General features: G+C 37.2%; 2 protein-coding genes across 5 annotated transcripts in view; one reads left to right on the forward strand and one right to left on the reverse strand.

The window, feature by feature from the left end:
• The window catches only part of gabrb3 (gamma-aminobutyric acid type A receptor subunit beta3), a 108,853-nt gene that overhangs the window by 88,351 nt on the left and 1,249 nt on the right, over window positions 1-19,253 (reverse strand). The window lies entirely within an intron of this gene.
• The window catches only part of gabra5 (gamma-aminobutyric acid type A receptor subunit alpha5), a 71,120-nt gene that overhangs the window by 29,946 nt on the left and 21,921 nt on the right, over window positions 1-19,253 (forward strand). For all 3 annotated transcript variants that reach the window (XM_017720573.2, XM_037535043.1, XM_017720563.2), the window contains exon 7: window positions 17,663-17,806. In XM_017720573.2, the coding sequence (XP_017576062.1) occupies window positions 17,663-17,806 (144 nt within the window). The remainder of the gene's footprint in view (window positions 1-17,662; window positions 17,807-19,253) is intronic.

Raw genomic sequence — 19,253 nt, forward strand, 5'->3', positions numbered from 1 at the left:
TAAAAAAAAATCAATGTGCTAGGAATCTTTTTTTTTTTACTTTTGTTTTTCAAATAAAACAGAGAGTTTATTTTGCATCACTGTATCAAAATAAAGAAGAGAGGATGCGCAGTGGATGAGTAAAGTATTTTCCAGTTACAGCCATTGCACTGCATATGCACCTATTAGTTTTTTCATCCATCCATCCATCCATCCATTTTCTAAGCCTTCTCCCTCAGGGTCATGGGTAGTTTTTTCATGTTTGAAACAGAATAAGATGTTTAAAAAATAATTTAGCTCACAGAGCTCATGCATGGCTTCTGAATAACTTTCAGCTCAGAAAGTCGGGAGTCACCAAAACTCACAATGTTGTGGTGAAAGTGTGCTCATCTTATTCATTCGACATTTCCAATATGACTTGAAGGCAGCATAACAGTAAAGCATCTGATCCAGCCAGTCACAGATTCCTGAAGATGTTATTTAGCTGGAGCAGATGTGGTAAAATGTGATTGGAGCTAGGCGCTGGAAGGTACCAGGGTTGGTAACCACTGAGCTTTAGCCGGTGTTAAGTCTCCTTCCTCTTTTTTATTATTAAGTTTCTTTCAGCTGTTTCCTTCCATCTCCAGTGCTGCCCATTTCACTCAGTGAGAGCCTTTCTAGAGCTCAAAACAGATCAGGATAAAATGCAGTTGTTGCTGTTGTATCAGCACTTTGTAACTCCCTTTCTCCCCCACTTTTTATGCTTTCACACTATTTGCAAATATGAGTACTTTAAACTGACTGAGCATAAACCATAAAAATGATCCAAATCTCATTGTGTTAATGCAAAGTTGATGAAGTTTTTTCCTTAATTTCTTAGATATAAAGTTTTGTTACAGAAATGATGACGAGCAGTTTAAATTATTGTTATACTTAAAACTAATGATTGACAACAAATGAATGATAGTTTTCTGAAATTGATTTAAACTAGTCAGGCAGCTCTTTGAGCAGTTTCTCATATTTGATTGCTACTTCTGTTTCAGCTTGTAAACGTGTTACTTGTTCCAGAAGCAATTTTAGCCATCATTGCAACTTATAACATAGTTAAATGTTTGATGAGGGCTGCGTAAAAGTTTCATGAATATATAGTACATTGTTAATAAATCTTTATCAATTATCCAGCATATGTGCTGAAGGCCTTTTAATGGCCTCTTTTAGTTGACGTCTGCAATCCTGAACCATGATGAATAATTTCATTACTTTTTTTTTTTAATATTCACTCTGGTGAAAAACTGGAAATAAACCTCGTCCGATATTAAATTTCCTCTCGACTGATATATAATTAATAATGGCCTTTGTTCCCCTGGGTATTATCCTGTTTGTTGATATTATTGCGAATCACATGCTCAAGAATTATATACCTTTTTAAGACCTTTAAAATTACTGCCTGAACAGTTTAATCACTCCAGAGATTTGCAGTAATCTACCAGCAGGTGCAAGTGTGAAACAGAGATGACAGTAGAAGTATTTGATTAGTGATTCAACTTTGAAATCAGTCAACTAAAGTGTTTACTTGAAGCATTGTGCCCTGTTATATAACAGCTTACATAAAAGCTGTCTGAATTCAACAGCTTTTGTTTGACTGGTTGAATAACAGCAGCAGACGCCTAGTTCGACGGTCGTCTCCACCAAAAGGAACTGGCACTATTCTGACTGCTGCACTCCATGCGGTAATGTCGCTATTGTATCCATGATGCTAATGTGACTTGCTTTTTTTTATTGATTTTCACTCTAATTTTACAAAGAAATAGGGCAGTCGCTTCTATAGTGGTTAGGATTAGGTCTTCATGCACAATACATGTATTTAGCTTAATGGAAATGCGTGCTGCACCCTGCTTCTGTAAATGCACAAACATTTGTGGGGTTTTTTGCAGATGTGTAGTACACGCAAACTGTCATCCATAACCTGAACTTGATAATTATACTAAAGCCCTTATTCAGGGGAAGGGTATTTGATTAAAGGACCAATATCCTACATTTGTATAAGATTACATTTTTTTCTTATGACATTACGGTAACTGTAAGCATTTATTTAAAATGTGACCATTTTCCCTTAGTATTAAACAGGCTTTTTTTACCTCTGTGCTTTTAAGATTGTAATATTTAAATGATCTCTGTTCTGAGTGGTTGCTGGGTATTTCACCTCATTCAAAAAACAGTCTGGGCTAAAACACTCTTTATAACTTCAGCATGAGTGGCTGGAGCTAAACTGCTGTAAGCTGAATAGGTATATTGTTGCATTCATGATAACTAGGAACTTAGACTTTTCAGCTTTGTTCCTAGCTTCCTACACTCAAACAAATATTTAAGCCCAAAAGTTAAAACTTTTATTGTAGTCCAAACTGGATTAAACCGTATTTGCTGAGGCTCATTACCAGACACATGCAACTTTAAAGTGTAATGAGAAAGAAATAAACAGAACTTTATATATTTCAGCTGTGATCAAATTCCCTGGTTTAGAATTTCTATTCACTCACAGTTGAACTACTAATTAAAGTTTATGTGTGCGACATTCCTATCTAGGTGCAGCTCTCATGCTAACCATCATGCCAGTTAGCCAGCTAACGCTATCAGTCACTTCATGTCATGATAATATTTCGAGGTCACTTACAGTCACAAAAACTGTTGATTTGAATATTAATAGAATATGTCTTTATATATTATACATCACAATAAATCACTCCTATTGTTAACATGATAGATAGCTAGTTCGCAGGTGTTGTCCACAGTATCTCTCAAAATAAGCAAAATGAAATTTTAATACAAGGTCAAAAACAAATTAAGTTAATGTGCATCACTATTTCGTTGCAGTTGTACTGTGTAACAAAGCATGGCAGGAGACTCTAAAAACCGAGCCATTTCATGTCCACCATGCCAGCTGAAGCAATTCCCTGGTTGATGAGGTGTTTCCTGTTACTATTGCACATAAGCACTGCCCCATAATAAGATTTAAAGATGGAAAAATCTAACAGGTCTTATACAATTCAGTTAAATCAGTTGGGTTGCTTCTAATGAATATAAATAAGTATATTTTTTATTTTTATGTAAAATATTTGCTTAATTTTTATGATGGCCATAAATCATTTTCTGAGTGTACTTCTCATCTGAGAATGTAAATATCAACTCGGAAAAGCTGCTTTGGGCACATAAAAGGCTTTTTAAAATTGTTAAAAAGCATCAGTTTGATTAATTTGTTCATTCAATGGCAATTCACTGTTAATATAGCAACAATAATGACATGACTGTGCATTTGATTAAAAATCTTGCACAGAACAAATTAACCTTGCAACTATACGAGGGTCCCTCTGTATTTACTGATATATGAAAATAGTGTATTCTAAGCAAACATGAACTCAAAAGGCTGAATATAGATATAAACACGCTATGATTTCTTGTTCTATGGCTGTCGCCACTTTGAGGTGATGTCATAGAACCACAACTTGGAAGGGTTAATGCTTTGAAGTCCTTACTTGGACTTCCCAAATGGGAATTATAAGTTAGATGGCTGTTCAAATAGATTTTTGACCCTTTTGAAAATGGGAAACTTCCCAATTCCCACTTAAGGCTCCCACTATTGATGCCGTCCAAGAAGACACTAAGGATCTCTAAAATGGTAACTTTACAGGAGAAGGCAATATATGCGTAACTTTTAATGGAAGTAGATGAGATTTTGGAGCATTTCTATTGGTCCATTCATCATGACATTTCAAACAATGTAAAGGACAGCTGCTGTGATCTGAGGTAAAAAAAATTAAAATCAGAAAAAAACTTTCTTTGGACACAGTTGATATGTAAATACACCGGTTCCTGTGACATCACACAACATAAAAATAGGCTAAACTAAATAGTTTAGTGTCCATATATGCACTACATGGACTCAGGAGTGAATTTTGGAGCTTACTACATAAGAGGAAAAGTTGGTTTCCCATTATATGGGTCCTGTGAACTAGTGAATTACTAGTGAGTAACTGAATTACTAGCTACTAGTGATGAACTGCGCTGCTCCTACTGTATGAATTCAGTTGTTGATGTTTAAATGCAAATGTTAAATTAACTTGATGTTAGCCCAGTGCATTAGCATGGCTGTGAGAAGAAATCATAAAGAATGTACATACTTAATGGGGGGGATAAAAGCAAGAGGGCAATAATTGAAGCACTAGGCTTTCTTAATCAGCTGGAAGATTTACTGATGCAAATAGCAAAAATGGCATCTATCACATGATGTTAGTGTACAAAGGAGCCCTTCCTTTTTCTTTTCTTTCTGGGACCTTTGATCTATATTTAGTCTTCACATGCCCAGCTCCTGCTTTTTAAATCCTGCTTTCTCTCACATAGTTGCTCTCTATTGTTCTCTTTTGTTGTTGGTACTTCTCTCATTCTTTCTCTACGTCTCCTCTCCGTCTGGCTTTCCACTCCTGCATGTTTGATGTCTTTGCTGTCTTGCTGTGGTGATCCACACTTCCAGCAGTCAGTAGCTTCCCAGGTGGTGGGACTGAAAATATTGGATGGCACATAGAAGAATCATAAAGCAGACTCTCTTTTGCTCTCACTTCCTCGATCTGCAGGCTTTCCTGTGTAGTCTAAACCACGACGGATGGCTTAATACCATGGCAGGGCGAGTAACTCTTAACACATCATCTGAGAAACCACAAGCCACAAACCCATCACTTTGTACATAAAGGTCCTCCCGACCGACAAGAGTGACTTTTAATAGTTGCCTTTCATTTTTTCTTTGAAGCCTTTAAACACTGTTCCAACACAAAGACCCTCATCATGTCAACAAAGCACCATCTGTCTGTCCAGTTGCATAAACTTCAGCAGTCATACTTCAGGATACAAGTCACACAGCAGGGGGCTCATGATTGCTGCACAGTGAAAATGTTGCCCATCATATAGACTGGGATTAGTTCTCTGCTGTCACGTTTGCCATCTGTGGCTTACAGCCCAGAGAAACGCAAGTGTCTTTTGTCCAGTTGTGAGAGATTGGACAGTAACAGGTCACTTTCTGTCCTTTGTAATGTGCTTAAAATTGTTAGGATGTTCCTGTAGTTTTGTGCTCAGACCAGGCAGTTAGAGTATTTTGAGGCTGTAACTAGTGGCAAATGGCTGAAGGTTTGAAAGATGCCTGCAGTGAAAGAATGCAGCTCAGACAGGTGGGACTATGATAAGGGAAATAATTAATAATTTAATAATGAATTTTTACATGAACATTTTCCATTCTCTCTTTATCCCATAGAACTAAACAAGCCTTTTTTGGTATTCTGCCTTTCGGACTGATATGTAAATGAGCTCTATTCTGAGTGGCTTTCCTGCATTGTGCCTCATTCAAAAGTTCTGGTACAAAAGAGCTGGAACTTCAACATGAATGCGCGTAGCTAAACCTCTATAGAATGAATAGATGGATATGTGTTACTGAGTTGGTTCTTGCAAATTCACATAAATGATTATTTAAAAATGTCTGTTTTTGCATCTTTGTTTCCATAGTATGTCAATGTGCCATATTTCAAGAAACTGGGGAAAGGGCCCATGTCATGTTCTTCTAAATCTAATCAATATAACTATAACTATATAATAATGCTTTAAACAAGCAATATTATTTGTCGGTGGAAAAGGATAACTTTTCAAAAATGTGTAGAAATAGTTTAAATAATCTTACTGCAATCTCATAGTGAGACAGAATTTCACTCGCCAAGATTTAATTATTTGCAGTGATAAAAATTCAGGTACCCAACAACTTAATTACTTGATTATCTTTAATTTACCGGAAATTATACATGCACAGCAGGTGAGATCAGAGTCCTCTTCTTTGGCCCATTAGCAGACACAACAGAGCTAATTGCCTGCAGTCTTTTATTATTGTTATCATTAATGAATAATGAAGTGTAGATTGTATTGACAGTTCATAAAACTATTTAAGGTTCTGTTCATGTGAAAAGATAATCTTAAAAAAATAAACAAAGGCTCTTTAAAATGCCAAATGACGAAAAGAAATTTTAATTTGTCAGTATGACAAACATATGTAATCACCTCACTTTCATGATATATGATATGCATCACAGAGAGTTTTTTTAGAGGTGTGTAAATTAATTTACACGAGTGTAAAAGTGTAAAAGTGAATGAGCAAAGTAGTAGCTACATTTTTTAAAAGGTTATATATGTCTGCAAAAAAACAACAACAAAAAAAAACTATCCAAGAAGTAACTGGAGGAAACATCTAACAGTTGGGAAAAATAAAATGATAATGTCTTGCTAGGACATCCAGTTACTGTATATATTTTATGTCCTTACCATACACTAGGTTCTCTATAACTACTCTTTGTCTTTTTTATGATGTGTGCAGTATGCTGATGGTCTAGAATGATCTAGAAGTATTGACATATGTAGTATATGCTAAGTATATGCTTTCAAGGCACTTTATTCTGAAGTGGAATATTCTATTATATCAGGTGGTATATGAGATTATTATATGGACACAGTAGATGGCTGCTCTCATTCACTCAGCTGCACTGCATTTCTCATATAAGGTCATACTCATTGTCCAAAACTCTCAGAACAGTCTGGCTTTATCCAGCCTGCATCTCCATACCATGTAAGAGTTACCATTGCCTTACGATCATCTCATAGAAGGAAACTCTTTACTCCTGACCTTGCTTGACTCACTTTTCTCTGTAATCAAACCTGCATTACACTGTTCTTCAGCCTGTAAGTTGAGCATTTAAGGCCTAATAATAGAAGATGGACAGCTGTATAGTTTTACGACAGGTATTCTGAGGCTCATATTCTACATTTAGCACCCATATATAGATAATCCTTGTCTTACTGCAGTACAGCCTTGGGACATGCACTAGTATGTCATCTATGATTCCTGTCAAAAGATTATATAGCTCACAGCTTACCAAGGGATGAGGGAGTGGTGTAAAAGTCCCTGCACTGAACCATGCTCATAGTTATAGTAATACTATATTTTAACTCCAGGAGGGATTTGTATCATGAATAAGCCTCAGCAGTATCTTTCCTATAGGCTTGTTTTACAATGTAAGATTGGAGATTGTAGTCATAATATTTCCACCAAGCTCACAGTAAAAGTGTTCAATATGATACACTCCGTCATATAGTGTGTAACACTGTATGTTATTCACTACACGTATCCAGACAACCCTTCTAATTAGTGAAATCAGCTATTTTAAGGGGCGCCCTATTGCAGGTATTTAAAAATATATTTAAACAGGTGTTAATCTCCATAGAAAAGCACTGACTTAATAGATTGAGATGCTCCAGACCAGACACACATGACTCTGAAGTCACCATGCCCAATACCAAGCATCATCTTAGAGTGGTATAAACCTCCCAGCACTGGATTGTGGAGCAGTGGAGCTGCATTCTCTGTTGGAACTCCATCCAGTACCTTTGGAATGAGTTAGAGAGGCATTTATGATCCAGAACTAATCATCCAACATGGGTACCTGACCTCAGTAATGTGCTTGGGGCCAAAGGCAATCAGATCCTCACAGCAGTGTCCCAACATGTAGTGTAAAGTTCTTTTTTTTCAGAAGAATAGAGGCTGTTACTGCAGAAAAAGGGGACAAACTCTATTTATGCCACTGATTTCAGAAGAAATGCTGTGAGAACAGATATCTACAAACTTTTGGACATACAATCTACTTAGTATAGAAAAAGCATAAACACACCTGCTTAGATCAGCCCACTTAGCCTACAGAATACATGCACACATGCATGTACTTATGTGGTACAATACTGTGTGAATGTCATAGACAGCCCTTATTTCCAGTCAAAATGGCCTTTAAGTAAGTTATTCATTTTTTCAGGTGATATTTCTGAAGATTAAATATACAATAAGTATGAAAAAGTAGTTTCCCATACTATTAAAACGTACTCCTAACAACTGTGCAAGACCTGGTAGACCACCAAAACAGTCACCATCGCATAAACAGTACTTAAAGCGTTCATCTTTGAGAGAGAGGAGAAAGTCAACCTCCATTCTTACTTCAGATCTGAATAAATTCACAGATGTTTCTGTCCATCCTTCCAATGTTGGAAGACAACTCAACACTATGGGTTGCAGGATGTGCAGCTGCCAAGAAGTTGTTACTGAGAAAAGAAAATACACCAAAAAGAAGATAATTTGCTAATCAAACAGAGAAGCTACTGAATGAAGCAGAAAATCCAACCAACTTCTGAACTTTGGAGATGTGGAAAAATATCCCTGCAGATTTCTTTGAAAACCTGAGCCTGTAATAAAGGCAAAGGGTGAATTAGCAAAGCAAGGCTTCTGTGTAATTTTCTATTAAATATGTTTTCTGCTTTTCTTTCTTGACTGACAAATGAATAACTTATACTTAATGGCTGTTTTGAATGGAAATTGAATAGAAAACGGTGGTCACTAACTTCTTCACACAGTACTGACCACGCATATAAACATGTTTTATATGTTATATAAATATAAGAAATAAACATCCTTATATTTATAACTCATTTTTGGCCCTGTGATATTTTATGTCATTGACAAAAATGCTTGTTTTATTGAATGCAAACACACACACACACACACACACACACACACACACACACACACACACACTTACACACATGCACATACATGCACGCACACCTGCACAGCACACACAAGCTTAAATTGCATTTAAAGGAAAAAAAATGGGAACCATGTTCTAACCAAAAAATTCGTCTTTCCAAATATAATCCCGTTTCATCTCCGGTAGCCCACCTGTTTCCCCGGCTGCTGAGCTGAACTAGTTAAGGCTGGCTGCTGTGTGTCAGTGCAGTGGGGGAGCCAGTAGGAATGGCTGAAGCCTGTTTCAGCTCCATAATCCTGTGTTAAAGGTATGGGCTTTAAGGATACAGCACTGTGTGGGTGTTAACCAGCACTGAGCGATCTGATGGAGTTATTTTTAAAGTCCAGTGCACCAAAAGGTTCTATCACACCTCTATTGTCTGCCAGAGAGAGAGATAAAGAGAGAAAGAGTGACAGGCAAATATGTTACATTCTTTTACCCATTCTGAAAATGACTGTCCATCTGTCCAACAAGGGAAATGATTGTACAAGTCATGGAAAGTGTTATGACTTGATTCATTATATATGATTCGTTATGACTTGATTCATTATAATACTACATTATAATGAATGTGGTATATTACTAAATATCATAGCCATTAAAGAATTAGTAGCACACTAGGAAGCTGTAAAAAGAAGATATTTTAGATATTTCTAGAATGATGTAGGCGCTTCTTAAGTGACTGAGAAAGCTGGCTTTGAAAATTATAAGCTATAACAAAATTAACATCCAGAAAGCCTTGTAATTGAAAAGTGTGGATCAAATCTTAATGTACAGAAATTAACAAAATATGTAATTTTATAGTACATTATAGTTTATCATTTACAGTAAATAATTACTCAGAATCCTTGAAATATTTAATTTAAAAAATAAATTAATTAAAATACCTTTTGGTGTCTAGTCTAGGGTTTAAATCTATATTGTATAGATATTTTATACATATGCATAATTACTCATGTACATACAACCCCCCCCCCCCCCCCCCCCCCACTATCACACGGTACACAGATAGTAGAGTTAACACATGCTGTCATATTTGTTAAGTAAAGCATGTTTAAGCCTAGAATAGGTATTTTTAGATTCTGTATTCTGTAACTGTAAATGTGTGTGTACCTTTGTACACATGGAGGTTTCTCTGATGGTGTGTGGGAGATAGAAGGTGCTTGTTGGTTCTTTGCTTTATGTGTTTATATGTATGGGATTTTGTTGGGACAGGGTGGTGACCCTGCCTTAATGAAAAGCTGCTTTAGTGGCCCCTAAGCCACGACTCCTGACCTGAAGAAAGGATTATCTTCTGCGCTCAGCCTGACCCTTTTACTCCTTAAAGATTTCAGTTCTGTGGTCTATGCACAAAAGTGCTGTGAATGCATTTGAGGAGCTATGCTCTGAGCTAGTCTTACTCAAGTTTAAAATGTAGACTTGAGCTAAGTCAAAGACAATGTGCTGCATAATAGGTGACTAATAAGCCTGCAGTAAGGCCATTCATTTATACTGTACTCTGAAACACGGACTTTACCCCAAAATGGTAACTATTACTGTACAGGAGCTTTCTGATTTATTAAACTCTCTGTTATTACTGCCTCTCTTCTCCTACTTTACAAATGAAAAGAGCACCTGTCACTTTCCCATTGCAGTCTAGATTAATCATTCAGGATAATGAGAGAATAAGATGCATAGGCTGTTCAAACTGCTCTATAAATAGACGAGTAGAGGTGGTCATTGGGTTCAGATGACAATTAGATGACTAATTAGACCTCATTTCATAGACATCTTTGCATGAATAGCAAATAACAGTGGAGGGTTTTGACACTAAACTGCAGTTCTGTGCAATAGCAGGTTGTTGCTGAGTTCAGGCCATGATCTACACGGTAATAACCATATGTTATGACTCCATATAACTAGGTCTGTCTATTATTTGAGCAACTTTCAGCCATAGCCCAGAGTTAAAAGAGTACTGCAGTGTTTTTTTACCATATCTCTCTCTGCAGCATTTGTAGCATAAGGTCAGTTACCACAGACAGTAATTTCAGTGCTTTCCTTTGTACATAGAAAAGAACAGACACTTGACTCGAAATGCACTTATAACAGAAGGCAGTGGGCAGTTGCTGAGTTCCATCACTTGTATGGGAAACACATACAGTTGTACACAAAGGTTTGGGCACCACTTAAATGACCTATTATGTTAATTTTCTGAGTGAAACAAAGTTACCACACCCTCTATAGGGAACACCCTTCTGCACAGTGTAATGCATGATTACGGTTTATTTGCTGAACTAATCATATTGTGGAAAAAGTAATAACACATCAAATGTGGCCTGTGCAAAAGTTCTGGCTCATTGTATATTTCATTTTTTTTCCTCCAAAATTTTCCAAAATGATTCAACTATGTTAATAAATAGAAACTGTGCTGTAATAGTTGCACAAGAGTACCATGTTTAAGTGTGTTCCCTGTAAAGGATGTTATTTTCACCCTCACATAGCACCTAATTTTGCCTGGGCTGGTCAGCCTTCATATATACCTGGATTTTTGTAAAAAGTGAAAGTAACTAGTCTCTTTTTACCATGTTGCTGTTACATAAGAACAGATTTGTTAAGACACTTTTTCATGTCTTTCTGAAGGTAAAACCTGTTTTGTGTTTTGAATTTGTGTTATACACAGACTTACTTTTAAGGAAGTCAGCAACTGCCCAGTGATGTCTATTACACTGAGTTTTGAGTCAACAACTTTCGGTTATTTTCGAAGTGCAGAGAAATGCAGCAGCATTATTGTCCATGGTAATCAGTAGTGCAATACAGATACATATTAGATAGATATTAGAAATGTTAGTGTTCCTTTAAGACACTTACTTCTTTGTATTTCAAGGATGCAGGAATCAAGGTAGGCTTTTATCATTATGAAGCTGCCAGAGGACAGGCTGGAACAGAGGCCAGGTCAGGAGGGAGGATTATGATCATTAGTTAAGATATCTCGCTCTGTCGTCATCCAAGTGCACTCCATCTTATACGCCACTATAACAAACTTTTATCATCCCATTAGCACAAGGAGTCAGTGTGTCACAAGCTATGGCACGCATACATCTTCAAGTAGTGTTATAAAGATTAGGCACAAACACAACACAGTAAACCTCGCTACTTATAAATATACATACGCTCTCATATCTGCTCCAGCACAGTGTGGAGTGTGGATATCATACTTATCATATATTTTGTCATACAGAAAGAGCAACAACTACACCATCTTGCTACATTAAAGTTGCTTTTGCCAATGAGCACAGTCTTTGTTCTTTGTTCTCAATACTTTAAAATAGCCAAAGAGGCTGTTATCTTGTGAAACCTGTAAGAGGCTGCTTTGCTGTGAGCTCGGTGCAAAAATAAAAAAAACAACTATAATTGTACATTTGGAGAATTTGATGATTATAATACATGAAAATAACTCCAGAGCTTCGTGGCTGAGACAAAGGTGGAAAATATAGCAGAAAGAAACTTCATGGAAAGCCTAACCATCTGTAGCCGCATGCTAACACTCATGTTCACACTTTTAGAAAGTCCTCATATTTGTTCAAAGCCATCCATTTAGTTGTCACTGATTAGAATTTATTGGCTTCGCTCAAGTTCATTTTAATGTGTCCGCCTCAGGAATATGAGTCCTTTGTTCTTTATGACAGCCTTTGTTTGTCAAACCATTCAAACACATTTGTTGTGAAATGTAATTGGATGTGCCTATAGCTAGCATCATGCTGCTTTTCTGAATATACTTTTATTATGTCGAAATAATAAATAAATATATATTTTCCATGATGTTCGAGTATATGTTTTGTAAGATATAATCACTGTTGGAGCAAAACCAGGCATAGCCTGAATTTCATTTTAGGATGAGGCTGGTTACAGGTTGGGGGGCCAGCTAGCAAGCACTAAGGCCTATAGACATGATATAGTGAAGATGACAACCACCAGATAGCCATACGTCATTATAGGTTAGGTGAGTGGTAATAGAATTACCATCTTTTGTCATATCCAGAGGGGGAAAAAAATTTTATTGTCACTTTTGCACATTATTAATCTTTACCATCAAATACAATCAAATACAACTTCTCACTAGCCAGATAAGGAGTTTATAGGAACGAGCATAGTTCAGTTAAGTAAATTGTTAGGAGAAAAAGCTGCACAAGCTAATGCAATGTTAACATGTGGAGAAAAAAAAACCTTTTTTCCATGCCTTTTTTTGCAACTTATAAAGGCTGCAGGCTTAAAATGCTGTTTTGACTGTCCAGTTTAGCCCTATTTGAGATGGATTAGTTTCACTTGGGGAGGTGCTGTGATTGGGTGATATGGCAAAACTATAACATTGCAAAACTTTAAGAAATTTTCACGATACAGGATATGTTACAATACTAATTTTTACAGACATCTGAACAGTTGGAACAGAAAAAATACAGTAGTGCTATATTTTAAAGAATACTATCAAAAACTGTAATGATTTTTATTCAGTATTTGGCAAACCTTGTTGTACTAAATCCAGTTAAATGGGACTAATTTTGCTCTCCATGATGAAACATGCAGTTGGTCAGTTGTACTCACGATATGCACAATATGTTCAGAAAATTGTATTGTCACATAATTTATCATGATAACTATATATATATATATATATATATATAAAATTATTTTTTATTTATTTATTTATTTGTTTGTTTATTTATTTATTTATAGTCATATTATTTTGAGATTCATAATTGTTATCCAGTATAAATTTGTCATGTCAGTAGTTTTTACAAGTCTGCTAAGTAATAAGTCTGGAGTGAATTGTCTTCTGTAATTTGTCTAATTCTGACCTCCTACAGTAATAGTAGTCCTGTTCATATTGACCTCATGGTAATGTGAAAACAAGACCTGGTAATCAGCACAAAATCAGCACAAAACCTCAACTCCCCACAGTTCCTTTATGCTCAAATTCAAAATAGGGCTACTGTAATTTAAAACTTTTATGGTGATCAGCTAGATAGAAGGAGAATAAAATGGAATGTCTGAAGGTACCAACCATAGGGCAAAGCATCTTTTGTCCTGCTGAGCGACATTTGTTAAGGTAAATGAGCCCATTATACTAGTTTGTATGTTTGGACCCATTTAAGTTTACTCCTGAAGTAAACGTCTGACATTTCAAAACGGCCAAATCCAAAAATTTCAAATTACAAATCATATCACCAGACCTCCTATTGTAAAACTATCCATCCATCCATCCATTTTCCAAGCCGCTTCTCCGTCAATCCAGTTTAACTAATAGGGCTCAGACTCCTCTATGTATTGAAGTTGGAAACAGACAGTAGGATGACTTGTGACATGAAATTTAGGAGGCCCTAAATTTGCTCCAAAAGGTCATTTCTCAGGAGAAGGAATACAATGTTCTTGAGGTTAATGTGTTCAAATGACACAAGACCAGTACTATTTACTATTTGTATTGGTCCATTCCTCATAGAATGCTCCCCCAAGTGTAAAGGAGATCAAGCAAAAATGAAAAATAAAGAGTGTTACAAGGTTTTGGTCTAACAGCAACAGTGTTATATGGGGCGGGGCAGAAGTAATTTATGGCACATTGATGAATTAACTGCCTCTGGTCTTTAAATAGAGCTGATAGAGGAGAGGATTCCTCTATCACTTCATGAGCCCATTCTTAGCTGTATAACCTGCTGTGACTTAAACCATGCTGAGACTTCCGCCGCATTAGCAGCCGATGGCTGGGCTTCTGTCCTCTGTTTGCCTCTTGCACCGAGCAGTGAAAGGTTATTCAAGAATGATAAGGATTCCTCAAGCTGCTCACTGTAATTACACATTACATAAAGTACTTGTTTAAAACAAGAGCCAAAATAAGAATAAATTAAATAAGAGAAGTGTCACTCATCAAATCAGGCTTCACTTTGGTGCTGTGCTTATGCTTGAAGTTGTAATTAAGTTTGCTTGAGATAATTTCATTATAATTTAATGCAATTATGGAAGGGTGCATGTTTTGTTTCGTCTCAGCCTTTATTAAAATATTATGGAGCGAGTGAAGAATGCTTTGATGCAGTGACTAAAAGCATTCAAGGTTTTCCTCTGAGCACAAGCAGTTTGAGGATATTTCTGCTGCTTGTGCTCAGAGGCATGTCATTCATATCATTTTTGTTTGGTTCTTATTATTACCAACTGCAAACACCTCATGACTAGTAGCAACAGAAGTGGCTCAAAATGAGTTAGAATAACATCTCAGTCCATGCATTATGTAGAGTATGGTGCAGAAGTCAGAGAGCACTCTTCATTTATTCAATTTCCACTTATATAAGTTATTAATTTTTCAGCATCAAGGAAAAAAGCAGAAAAGGGCATTTAACAGAAAATGACACAGAAGCTTCTAAAACGAAATATAATGCCAGTGATCATTTTTTTCAGGAGACTTTTACGTTTCTCAAAGAAACCAGCAGGGATATTTTTCCAGACTTTTAAAATTCAGTTTTAGAAGTTGGTTGCATTTTCTGATTCTCATTGTCAAAGTAATCCCACATACATTCAGTGATGTTGAGGTTCTGGACTCTGGGCCAGTCCATTGTTTTGAGAACACCAGCAACGTCTTTGTATGACTTCCTTCTTTGTTGACAGATTTCTTTTCTTAGACAGCTACACATCTTTTCAGACTCACAGTGTTGCGTTGTCGTCTCACAGTGGAAGGACGGACAGAAACACCTGTGGATTTTTTCAGATCTGAAGCAAGAGTGGAGCTTAATTTTCTCCTCTCTGTCTCAAAGATGAAAGCTTTAAGTGATGTTTATCTGATGGTCTACCGGGTCTTACACGGTTGTTAGGAGTCTTCTAATAATTTTTTGAACTCTGGTTTTCCTTTAATTTTCTCTTCTATATACTAATGTATTATGTTACACCTGATCACCTCAGAAACGTCTGTTATACTTGTACTTTTTTGCCATTTTGACTAGAGTGGTCTCTGACGTCTGCACAGCACTGTACATTAATCTTTAGAACGCTTCTTCTGTCTTGTGTCAAGTTACCATTTCAAAGGAACAACTTCTTGTTACAACAGTGAGTATGTGGAGCTTTTGCTGAAGGTGTGGTCTTTTGCAGCAGGGAACTGATCACATGATTTGCAGCTGTCTGACTGTCCTAGAGAGGGGTGTGTGTGTGTGTGTGTGTGTGTGTGAGCATGGAGTGCTGGGGCCAAATAATCCCACAGTCTGGATGGCTGGAGTCAATCTTAATTGCACTGGAGACATCCGTCATGAGAGTGGCAGGATTAATGGATCGCTTAGAGATTGGATGCCATGATGGAGTGTGTTGAGGGATTGGAGCAAGAGATAAGGGAGAAAAAGAGAGTTCTATAAAGCGAGGAGCGCTGCAGCCAAATCGACCAACATGTACGTTAGGGACTTGTTCTATCTATAGATTAGACATCATGAAAATGCAGTGCTGTACACTCTTGTTTATTTATTTCAAGAAAATGACCCAGACAGTGCCTCTGCAATTAAATGGTGTTTCTCACTATAATAAATGACTAGATAAAGTGAAAGTGATCTGTTATTTGTACACAAACCTACACTAAGTCTCACTGACTCCCAACTACAGTACGCTGCTTATTAGCACCGCTGTGTTGCCACCTCTCTTTAAGGTTTTAATGATATGCCTCACTGAATCATATTGTGTTAATCAGACAAACAGGTGCCTTCAAATGGCTCTTTTGTTCACCTGAAACTCTGATCTCATTATGCAACACGGATGCTGATTAAATTTATTACCACTAATGCTTGACTTGGCGGAGCTGGACAAGCACGACTGCCGCGAGTAAAGAAGGCAAATATTTCACAGCTGCTGACAGACATGGGACTACAGCCTTAAATGATAAGAAAATGTGATTCTTTGCAAAAATCTATTGGGATGTAGTCTGTAAGTCAAGAGTTTAATCACACTGTGTGACACAGATGTCCATTCATGCCAGCTAGAGATGCACAATACATTGTTTGTTCATTTTTATTGATATGCATATTAGCCCTCAGTGTTTGTTACTGTGAGCATCTTGACCAAAATAATGCAGGACAGTCATTAACCAAAGCCTTTTAATAAACTGCAAGGCATATCACAGTTGCAATATGAAATAATGGTCACACTTTATGTCCACATTGCATAACCATGGCTTACGGAATCTTACAGAAAAATTGCATAGTGCAGTGGTATTTAAATGATCCTGCTTCAGGTTTGTGCAAAAGCCAGAAGCCATTTTACATATGATTTCCAGTCAAAACAGGCAGTAATTATGTTATGAATTTTTCAGAATTAGGAAAAATAGCACAAATAACACAAAGGTTTCACAACTAGCCATTTCTCAGTATTTAGTGTGTCCACCCTTTGCCTCCAGTTTCCATTCTCTTTGGGAGACTTTCAAACTGGGGAGGTTTTCAAGCAAATCTGCAGGGATATTTTTACACACCTCCAACGTTCAGTCTTAGGAGTTGGTTGCATTTTCCACTTCTCACAATCCAAACAATATCCCAAACATTCAGTGATAATGAGGTCTGGAGGTGGCCAGTCCATAGTTCTGAGAAGATTCATTTGTTCTTTGTTAGTTTTTTTCATCTTTTTTTGTCTTATTTCTTCAGTAAAAGATTCATGACAGCTACACTCATAGTGTTGTCTTCTTAGAGTGCAAGGATCGACAGAAACACCTGTGGATTTTTTCTGATCTGACGAGAGTGGAACTTGATTTTCTCCTCTATCTCTCAAAAATGAAAGTACTGTCCAGTTTTGTTGGTCTACCTCATGTACTGTTGTTAGGAGTCCCATGAATTTTATATCTTTTATTGTTTTTTTTTTAAACTCCAGTTTCAGAAACATTTATTCACTTATTTTTATGTGACTTTCCACTTCCTTATGGAAACTTAGCTGTAATCTCCTCAGAAATTTCTCCTGAAAAATAAAGAAATTGTTTTTGAATAAATGAAGTGCAGCCTCTTTTGGACAATACTGTATCTTGACTTCATAAGATGTGATGGATCTGCTAAGCTCCTTGTGTGCTCTTCCAGATGCCTACCCGATCTCAGAGGTTGTGTATAAGTGGACCCAGGGCCCAGCCAAGTCTGTGGTTGTGGCGGAAGAAGGTTCTCGACTTAACCAGTACCATCTGATTGGCCAGACAGCCGGCACTCAGGACATCAGCACCAGCAGAGGTAAATCCCCCTTATTCTCAGACACAGCTGCCAGTCATGTCAGCATCTGGCCGTCATCTCCACAGTCACTAGTGGCATGACCCAGCTAATACCCCATGTCCTCCCCATTTTTATATGACCATTATTTAATCTTACCATGAAAACACATAATATCTGGATACAGGAGTGCACAGATTGTGTGTTGTTGTGGTTTGCATGACCTTAGGTGTTATGTACATATTGTTGCTGAGACATAATGTTTTTGATTTTATTATAATGTAATTACAGTGTAACAACATTTTATTCTAAGCAATTTTGGACCAGCTCTGTTGGACCATTAGTTGTGAAATGTTCACATAGCTACTGTTTTATTTGTCTCTACCTAGAAGTTACGTTAGTGACACTGTCCCTGTTTAAAATGTGAATCCCCTTAGATTGTGCAATACTAGTGTGAGAAGTAAAGAGTTTTCAAATCAGGCTGGATGGAGATGACAAATGAATGGCGAGGATTTGAGAACACCTCCCACTCATGGCCAGCTGTCTCTAGAGCCTGACTGAGAGAGAGATAGAGGGAGTGATAGAGGGAGGGAGGAAAAAAACACTTATCCCTGTCCTGAGCCATTGGGTCTGGAGGGTTAATCCGTGTGCCTCCCCATCAGTTGTGCTTTTACTGAGTGACGTCAGCAGCCCACCATTGGCTGGAGCTGGCCCGAGATACTGGGACACGTGGGAAAGGGGGCGGGAAGGAGGGGGCCCAGGCGGCATCTGCTTAATTCGGTTATGTAAAGAGGGGTGGTAATACACTGTTATCATAGTTGTCTTCAGCCCGGGGGTTATTACAGGGTGCACATGGGGGCGGCTTCCCCCTCTTTCTGCCTCTGTAGATGGACATATATGGATCTTCTGTCATCTTCATTAAGATCCTCAGGGTGGTCCACATTTTGTGGTTACAGTTTTCGCCAGATGGCCCACATTTTTGCTGGACACACCTGACCCAAGTGATCAAGAACATTGAACAAATGTTATAGGAGTACTTGGAGCTAGATTAGAGCAAATATGAGGACTGCCTGGTGGGTCCCAAGCACTGAATGGATCTTTTACATTCACCCTGATCATGAATAAGGCATGAGTAATTTCTAAGCTCTCTGCAATTCCATTTGTCTTTCATCTCTGCTTAGCACTTGCATCTCAAAATTAACCGAATACTGAGGTGGCCACAAGAAGAAACTAGGGCTGCAAAAATGTTGTAATTTTTTTGCTACATATTGCAGTTGTGATGAGCGTTGCAATATGTTAAACATACATTAACTGACCCCTAAAGCATCATGGTTGAAGACTTTGCAAGTCTTGCATTACAGTGACCAGAATTATTCAGAATATCGTTTGTTATCCCCAAAAAAGATATATATAATGATATTATCTCCAAACATCCTTATATTTTAATGCAAGTTTATCTAAAGAGAATGAT

The sequence above is a fragment of the Pygocentrus nattereri genome, chromosome 26 (assembly GCF_015220715.1).
Source record: "Pygocentrus nattereri isolate fPygNat1 chromosome 26, fPygNat1.pri, whole genome shotgun sequence".
In the NCBI taxonomy this organism is placed as follows: Eukaryota; Metazoa; Chordata; class Actinopteri; order Characiformes; family Serrasalmidae; genus Pygocentrus; species Pygocentrus nattereri.